The following is a 9,239-nucleotide window of genomic DNA, read 5'->3' on the forward strand; positions in this document are numbered from 1 at the left end:
AGGCTCAGCTGAGGAGAAGAGGGACTCTCAACATGACATCCAACTGCTGTGTCACCAATAGCTCACCTGCCTCTGTCAAAAGCTGCCCCCGACCCTCCTCTGTCTGCTCCAGCAGTGTGAGCTGCCGGCCTGAGCTCTACCTGGGTTATATCTGCCAGCCCATGACATGCATGCCTTCCTCCGGCATGCCAACCACCTACTGGCCATCCAGCTGCCTCTCCAAGACCTATCTGCCCAGCTCCTGCCGGCCCAGCAGCTGCTGGCCAACTGGTAGCATCTCCAGCTCCATGGGTACGTGTGGCTGGTATTGTGAAGGGTCTTTCAATGGCAATGAGAAGGAGACCATGCAGTTCCTGAACGACCGCCTGGCCAACTACCTGGAGAAGGTGAGGCAGCTGGAGCAGGAGAACGCCAACCTGGAGAACAAGATCCAAGAGGCCTGCCAGTCTCAGGTGCCCACCTTGTGTCCAGACTACCAGTCCTACTTCCAAACCATTGAAGAGCTCCAGCAGAAGGTAAAGGAAAACAGGTGAACAGACTCACTGGGAAGACATCCAGAATAGCCAGAATTCCCAATTTTGATCTGTTTGTTAAACCATATTCAGGGAAAAGCGACCTCCCTAGGACATAGGATTAATCTCATAATTTGAGGGCTCAGCCAGAGCCCTTGACATTGAAAAGAAGCCTGAATTCTAACCTCAGTTCCACCATAGATTCATTGGGTGACTTTGGAAGGTCCCTTCCTTTCTCCAGGTCTCAGTTTCTTCATTTGCAAAATGGGGATAATAATGGTCCTTACCCAATAGGATTGTCAAGAGGATTCAATGAGATGATGTAAGTGAAGTGTTTGGAACATCCCCTGGTATGGGGTGAGCTTTCAGCAAATGTTAGGGTGTGTCAAGGACTCTTCTGTCATGTGAATAACCTCAGACTTAAACAAAACTCTTTCTCTTGCATATTGCTCATTGCATCCAAAAATGGGCATTGAATTTATGAAGACCCAGGTGCTTAAAAAAAACAAAAAACTGAAGTTCTCCCAGGACTAGCAGTTCACTTAACATCCGCCGCCAGAGTTCCAGGGAAGAGGGGTTCTGCAGGATGGCTGCAGGGCAGAACCCTATCCTTGCTACTGTCGTCTTAGTTGAGTTCCTTTTCCTTCCTCTCATCCTGGACAGGTTCTGTGCACCAGGGCAGAGAATGCCAGGATGGTTGTGCACATTGATAATGCCAAGCTGGCTGCGGACGACTTCAGGACCAAGTGAGTTTGGCCAGGGGCTGGAGGGAGCCTCTCTCCTGGCACACACATGAGGCAGCTTTCCAGTCATTTCACAGAGTGTTGGAAAGTGCTGGCAGTTGAAGGCCTTCCCTGAGATGCTGTATTTGGCTCTACCCTCTCAGTCCCTGACCCTGTTCTTGTGTAGGTATGAGACGGAGCTGTCCATGCGGCAGCTGGTGGAGGCTGACATCAATGGCCTGCGCAGGATCCTGGATGATCTGACCCTGTGCAAGGCCGACTTGGAGGCCCAGGTGGAGTTCTTGAAGGAGGAGCTGCTGTGCCTCAAGAAGAACCACGAAGAGGTGAGCCCTGAAGTCAAGCTGAAGGCCCTGGGAAACAAAGTGGAAAGAATGTGGGGGTTTTGGGGCTGGATAGACAGAGGTTGAAATTCCCAGGCCTGATGTTATTTCTGTGACTTTGCCCAATGTATTTAACATGTGATAATGCCTTCTGCTGGAGCTCTTCAATGGTTTGGAAGTAGGACTGGTAGTCTGGACACAAGGTGGGCACCTGAGACTGGCAGGCCTCTTGGATCTTGTTCTCCAGGTTGGCGTTCTCCTGCTCCAGCTGCCTCACCTTCTCCAGGTAGTTGGCCAGGCGGTCGTTCAGGAACTGCATGGTCTCCTTCTCATTGCCATTGAAAGACCCTTCACAATACCAGCCACAGGTACCCATGGAGCTGGAGATGTTACCAGTTGGCCAGCAGCTGCTGGGCCGGCAGGAGCTGGGCAGATAGGTCTTGGAGAGGCAGCTGGATGGCCAGTAGGTGGTTGGCATGCAGGAGGAAGGCATGCATGTCATGGGCTGGCAGAGGTATTTCTGAGGTGTTTGCTCATCTGTAAAACGTGAACACTATCGTATGTGGTCGTCGTGAAAATTAAATGAGGTCATGGTTATGAAACACCTGTCATTTGGTTGGGGCTCAGAAATGCTAGCTCCTTTCCCTTCTGCATTTCCTGGGTGAACATGATTGCCAAGTGATCACAGTGACTACGTTTGCTTTTCTCATGAAAACCTCATACTAGAGGTAAGGTTGTACGTACTCTAGAGTCAGAGGTAGGTTGTGTTCTGGAACTCAAATGGAATGGGCTGTCCATCTCTGCCAGGCTAGATTGCCAGGGTGGGGGTGGGGCGGGAACCTCATCTCTAAGGGAGAGTTGAACTGCAGTAGTTTTCTTCTTTCTGTCTCCATCCTTCTCCTGCTTCCTCACTTCTGTATGTTACATACTTAAATTGAAAATCACAGGCAAGCCCTTTACTTTCTGATTCTTCTTTGGAGGGAAAGCTCTCTGCCTTGGACACCTGTGTGCTGCCAAGCCCACCTGAACCATAGTATTTTTTTTTTCCTTCCCTGAGTTGATTCTCATCCTCTTGAGTTGGGGTTTGAATGAGCAAGTGCCTTGGACTCCTGGCTGAGTTTCCTTAAACTTAAGTGTAGAGTGATAGTCAGTCGCCACGTCCTCACTGAGCACCCTAAGGCACCCAGCAGGGCAGTAGCCTGACTCATCCTACTTCAGTCAGAGAACTGGGAACCGCACCAAGAAGGCATTATCACACACTCTGTAATCTCAGTGACAATGTTCTCTCTTTGGCAGCCAAGCCTGGGGAGGTGCCCGCTCTAACTTGGGCCTTGAACTAAGTAAAGACAAGTTCCCATTGCCCTCTTTCCCCAGATGGACACAGGCTGGGAGGGTGCGCTGGGAATGCCAGGGCATGTTGTTGTTGTTAGGTTCCGTCGAGTCAGTTCTGACTCATAGCGACCCCATGCACAACAGAGAACGAAACACTGCTTGGTCCTGTGCCATCCTTACAATCGTTGTTATGCTTGAGCCCATTGTTGCAGCCACTGTGTCAATCCACCTCGTTGAGGGTCTTCCTCTTTTCTGCTGATCTTGTACCTGCCAAGCATGATGTCCTTCTCCAGAGACTGATCCCTTCTGACAACATGTCTAAAGTATCTAAGATGCGGTTGCACCATCCTTGCTTCTAAAGAGCATTCTGGTTGTACTTCTTCCAAGACAGATTTATTCGTTCTTCTGGCAGTCCATGGTGTATTCAATATTATTCACCAACACCACAATTCAAAGCCATCAATTCTTTGGTCTTCCTTATTCATTGTCCAGCTTTCACATGCATATGATGCGATTGAAAATACTATGGCTTGGGTCAGGTGCACCCTAGTCTTCAACATGACATCTTTGCTCTTCAATACTTTAAAGAGGTCCTTTGCAGCAGATTTACCCAATGCAATGTGTCTTTTGACTTCTTGACTGCTGCTTCCGTGGCTGTTGATTGTGGATCCAAGTAAAATGAAATCCTTGACAACTTCAACCTTTTCTTCGTTTATCATGATGTTGCTCATTGGTCCAGTTGTGAGGACTTTCGTTTTCTTTATGTTGAGGCTGTGGTCTTTGATCTTCATTAGTAAGTGCTTCAAGTCCTCTTTACTTTCAGGAAGGAAGGTTGTGTCATGTGCATAATGCAGGTTGTTAATGAGTCTTCCTCCAGTCCTGATGTCCCGTTCTTCTTCATATAGTTCAGCTTCTCGTATTATTTGCCCAGCATACAGATTGAATAGGTAAGGTGTAAGAGTACAATCCTGGTGCACACCTTTCCTGACTTTAAACTAGGGCACAGACTTCTTATTTTAGCTCAAATGGGTCAAACAAGCACCCTGACGCTGCTCTTGGCTTCTGCCAAAGCAACAGGAGGTGTTTCTGTTGGGAAGCACTTTCCAAACTGGTAGACCATTGAGACACTGTAAGACAGTGGTCTGGAGTCCTCGAAGCTTCCCTCTAATGCTAAGATTCTCTAGCCATCCCTCTTCCATCTTTTTATGTCTTCCTGGGAGATGGCCTGGGATTGTGTGACTTTCACATCTGCCTGGGGCTCTTGTACATTTTCAGGAAGTCAGTACCCTTCGATGTCAGCTTGGGGACCGCCTTAACATTGAGGTTGATGCTGTACCCCCAGTGGATCTGAACAGGATGCTGGAAGAGATGCGGTGTCAGTACGAGACCGTGGTGGAGACCAACCGCAAGGGCGTGGAGGAATGGTTCAACACACAGGTGGGCCTCTTGCAGGTGGGCTGGTTTCCCAGTGTCCCTGAGAGGGCACCCCAACTTCTCCTGTCCATCGCCCCTCCCCATTGCAGATGGAGGAGCTTAACCAGCAGGTGGCCACGAGCTGCGAGCAGCTTCAGAGCTACCAGTCGGACGTCATTGATCTGAGGCGGACGGTCAACACACTGGAGATCGAGCTACAGGCCCAGCAGAGCCTGGTGAGTGCTGCTCGGTGGGCCCCTCTGCCCCAGCTCCGGAGTCAGGTGGCTCTGAGTGTAGGTGCAGGCACCTATGAAGGAGGAAGAGGAGGCCCAGATTTCAGCCACCATGAATGCTCACCCAGATGGTCTTTCCTGGAGGCAGTTTTCTCCCAACATCCAGCTCAGAGATAAAAGGGGCATGCTTCAAATCTGACCTGGGTTAGGGGGACACTGCCGTTATTGCCAAACTCAGCCCCCCAAGAAGACTTGTTCTCTGCTTAGCCTGCCCTAAACCTGTAGTTCTCAAACTCACCTGTGGAGCTTTTAAAACTCCCGAAGCCCAGGTTCCTCTCTAGACCAATTGAATCTCTGAAAGTGGGCTTGGGCATGGGATATTTTTTAAAAAAGCTCACAGGTAACTCTAATGTGCAGCCAGGGTTGAGAACCATTGTCCTAAGTGATGCTGTGGGGCAGGTATATTTGCTGAACCTCAGATCCAAAGCCTGAGTCAGACTAAGGCTGTAGAAGGAATAAGGGATTTAGTATTTGATTTGGGGTCAAACCCTGGCTCTGTTTGTTACCAGCTGTTTAACGTTGAACCAAGGTTTCCAACTGGTTCATTCCACTTTGAACTTCTGCTGAGAATTTAACAAGATCCCCAGGTGATTCTTATTAGTATATAAGACTCACCAGTCACAACTCTTTTATGAGTACTTAAGAATCACCTAGGGATCTTATTAAAAGGTAGCTTCTGATTCAGTATATCTGGAGTAGAAATGCAAATTCTCAGCAGGGGTTCAAATTGAATGAACCATTCAAAGCCCTGCCTTGAACGAGTCACTTAACCTTGCTGGGCTTCAGTTTCTACAGTCACTTAGGTAGGGAAGGGTCATTCCCAGCTTCAAAGAAAGACTTGGCTCTTGCAGATCCTGTCAGAATTAGGCCATGGAAAACAGCTCCACCTCTCAGAGTTACGTACAGGCAGTCCCTGGGTTACCAACACCCGACTTAAGGACAACTTGCACTTAAGAATGGACTGCTAAAAAAAGCCTATTATATTAAAAATTTGAGTCAAATACAATGTTTGTGATAACAAACACATGTATTACTTCATGATGCTCATGAAAACACTGGCATGGTTTGGAAGTGTTTCTTAAGGGTTTTATATGCATTAAAAAAAACAAACCCCCAAAACAGACCAAACCTATTGCTGTCAAGTCGATGCTAACTTATAATGAACCTATAGGACAGGGTAGAACTGCCCCATAGGGTTTCTAAGGCTGTAAATCTTTATGGAAGCAGACTGCCACATCTTTCTCCCATGGAGCAGCTGGTGAGTTTGAGTTTATGTGCATAGAAAGGTAAAATATATACTAAGACAGACATTTGACTGACGCTAAATAAGAACCATATATACCTGTTTCAACTTACCTACAAATTCAACTTGAAGACAGACTTAGGAATGGGTCTCGCCCATAACCTGGAGCCTGCCTGTCTTTCCTTTGCTGTAGAGGGGCTCTCTGGAAAATATGCTGACCGAGACGGAGGCCCGCTGCAGCTCTCAGCTGTCCCAGATGCAGTGCGTGATCACCAATGTGGAGACCCAGCTGGCTGACATCCGCTGTGACCTGGAGCGTCAGAACCAGGAGTACAAGGTGCTGCTGGATGTCAAGGCCCGGCTGGAGTGTGAGATCAACACATACCGGGGTCTGCTGGAGAGTGAGGACTGCAAGTACGTGGGCTCAGCTGAGGCTGTACGGAGAGATGTTTGCGAGGATGGACACATCCTTATCAAAACCTAGTGCCATTCTTATCAAGTGCCTACTATATGCCTAACAGTGTCAGGGCACAGGGTGGGCTCACAGACATGGCTGCTCCCCTCTTGGATCCAGGGTTTCAAACAGGCTCATTCTGGTTGGAACCCTTGCTGAGAATTTGCATTTCCACTCCAGATATACTGAATCAGAATCTATACTTTAACAAGATCCCCAGGGGATTCTTATGTAAAGTAAACTTTGAGAAGCACTGCTCTACTAGTCCGGGCCCTGGTGGCGTAGTGGTTAAGAACTTGGCTGCTAACCAAAAACTCAACAGTTCAAATCCACCAGCTGCTCCTCAGAAACCCTATGGGGTAGTTCTACTCTGTCCTATAGGGTCGCTGTAAGTCAGAATCAACACGATGGCAATGGGTTTGGGTGGGTTTGCTCTACTAGTGGCTCTCAGAATTGGTCCCTAACCAGCAGCATTTACATCACTTGGGAACTTGTTAGAAATGCAAATTCTCAGAACGCAAATTCTCAGCAGAGGTTTGGCCCCATGAACAATTGGCTCTGAAGCCCTGCTTGGACCTCACTCCTTAGTAGGTGAGACAGACCAGAAGAGAGTAACCAGAACTGCTATGGAAGGAGGTAGATGGTACCAGGAGTGCTACCAGAGGGATTTGATGTAGAGAAATCAGGGAAAGCTTCAAGGAGGATGTAACAGTTGAGTTGAGCTCTGAAGAAAGAGAAGAAATCGATTAGGTGAGTGGGGAGGGAAGGGTGTTCTAGAAATAGGAAACAGGGCATACGCCCTGTGATCTGAGCAGTATGGTCTACGGAGGAACTAGAAGAAGGTCAGACTGCCTGAAACTCAGACAGCAACAGAGCTATGAGGTAAGGCTGGGGCCAGAGATGGTAGCAGGGTGATGCAGAACCATGCAGGTTGTGTTAAGGAAACGTCTCTTTATCCCAGGTGAAAATGAGAACCATGGAAGATTTTAAGCAGGGGAGGGACATGATTAGATGTATGTTTGTAGAAGATCACTCTGGTCATTATGTTGACAACAGTTACGAGGGGCAACCGTGGGGTTGGAGAGACTAGTGAGGAGGCCGTTGGGGCAGCACAGACAAAGATGACGGAGGCTGGGACCAGGGAAGCTAGGTGGAGAAGGCGTGCAGGGAATGGGTTTGAGAGGCACCCAGGGGTAGAATTGTGGAGTTGGGCTTCTCTTCTAATTCTGCCCCAAATGTGGCTTTCTTCCACAGGTTGCCCTGTAACCCATGCTCCACTCCTTCCTGTCCTCCTTGTGCACCCTGCCAGCCTTGTGTGCCCCGCACCATCTGTGTGCCTCGCACCGTCTGTGTGCCTTGCATGCCTGGTCCCCAAGGCCACTACTGAAGTTCCTTAGCGCTTCAGAAGAACTGGTGCCTCCTCAGGCTGGGCCTGACCACAGTTCTGGGGCCACCAACAGAGCAGGGCCATTTCCCACCAGCAAGGAAGACCTCGGGCAGGAAGCAGGAAGTGGATGCCTGCAAGGTGCCCTGATGCTCCAGGGTGCACTAGCCCTCATCACTTAGAACCTTCCTCTCTTCTGTTCCCATGGGTGAACTGCTCTCTGGGGATGTTTCTGGTTGGTTGTTCTGCCTCAAAGAGCATGTGCTCTAAGTCAATTGGCAAATAAAGCCTTATTCAGTGGCCCTGCAAATACGGCTTTCTCTTGTTTTGTCACTTATGCTGCTGTATCCTCAAGCCAATTCTACTCAGGTGGGATCAAGAGGAATGTGGCCAAATTCTAGATTTATTTTTTATGTCCCTTTTGCTTCCATAGGCTTGAGAGGCTTTCATTAAAAAGGCCCACATGCCATAAACCAGTTAAAACCAGGTAATTGGTCCAGAGCCAAGTAATAAAAGAATAAAGGGAGATAATAATGCCAGAAACTTAGGCCAAACCACTGTAACTGAGAATAAAACCCACCCTTAAACCTCATTACAGCTGGTACAATGGGATCATTCATTCACTCAAAAATCTTCACCTACTAGGTGCCAGGCTCTGCATTTGTTGTTGTTGTCAGTTGCCATCCAGTCGACTCTGACTCATGGCAACCTTGCGTATAGAGAACAAAATGTTGCCCAATACTGTGCCACCCTCATGGTTGTTGGTATGTTTGAGTCCACCGTTGTGGCTATCGTGTCAATCCATCTCACTGGGAGTTTCCCTCGTTTTCCTGACCCTCTACCAAACGTGATGTTCGTTTTTAGTGATTGGTGTTTCCTGATGGCGTGTCCAAAGTAAGTGAGCTGAAGTCTTGCCATCCTCACTTCTACGGTGCATTCTGGTTGTATTTCTCCTAAGATTGATTGATTTATTCTTCCGGCAGTACACAGAATAATTTATTCTTCCGGCAGTCCATACCATATTCAAAATTCTCCTCTAACATCACAATTCGAATACATCAATTCTTTTGCCTTCCTTTTTCATTGTCCGCTTTTCACATGCATACGAGGTGATTGAAAAGACCATGGTTTGGGTCAGGCACACCTTAGTCATCAAAGTGATAGCTTTGCTTTTTAAAACTTTAAGGTGGTCTTTTGTAGCAGATTTACCTGATGTACACACCCTGTTAATAATGCCTCATTTAATCCTTTCACAATCTATGTCGATAAAAACTCATTGCAGCCAAGTTGATTCTGACTCATGGTGACCCTATAGGACAGAATAGAACTGCCCAATAGTGTTTCCAAGGAGCAGTGGTGGATTCAAACTTCTGACCTTTTGGTTAGCAGCCATAGCTCTTAACCACTTCACCAACAGGGTTTCCATCTATGTCAAAGGTACCATTATTTTCTCCACTTTACAAATGAGGGAATTAAGGCCCAGAGAGGTTAAGAAACTTTCCAAGGTCATACGGCTACCAAAGGTGGAGCCAGGATTCAAATCCA

General features: G+C 47.9%; 1 protein-coding gene across 1 annotated transcript; it reads left to right on the forward strand.

Moving 5' to 3' along the window:
* Window positions 1–32: 32 nt before the first annotated feature.
* KRT32 (keratin 32) lies at window positions 33–8,695 on the forward strand. Its single transcript, XM_064270377.1, has 7 exons — window positions 33–515; window positions 1,176–1,258; window positions 1,422–1,578; window positions 4,183–4,344; window positions 4,431–4,556; window positions 6,050–6,270; window positions 7,565–8,695. The coding sequence occupies exons 1-7, from the start codon at window positions 33–35 to the stop codon at window positions 7,695–7,697; spliced, it is 1,365 nt and encodes a 454-aa protein (XP_064126447.1). The 3' UTR covers window positions 7,698–8,695.
* Window positions 8,696–9,239: the final 544 nt, after the last annotated feature.

This window comes from Loxodonta africana, chromosome 18 (genome assembly GCF_030014295.1).
Source record: "Loxodonta africana isolate mLoxAfr1 chromosome 18, mLoxAfr1.hap2, whole genome shotgun sequence".
NCBI lineage: Eukaryota > Metazoa > Chordata > Mammalia > Proboscidea > Elephantidae > Loxodonta > Loxodonta africana.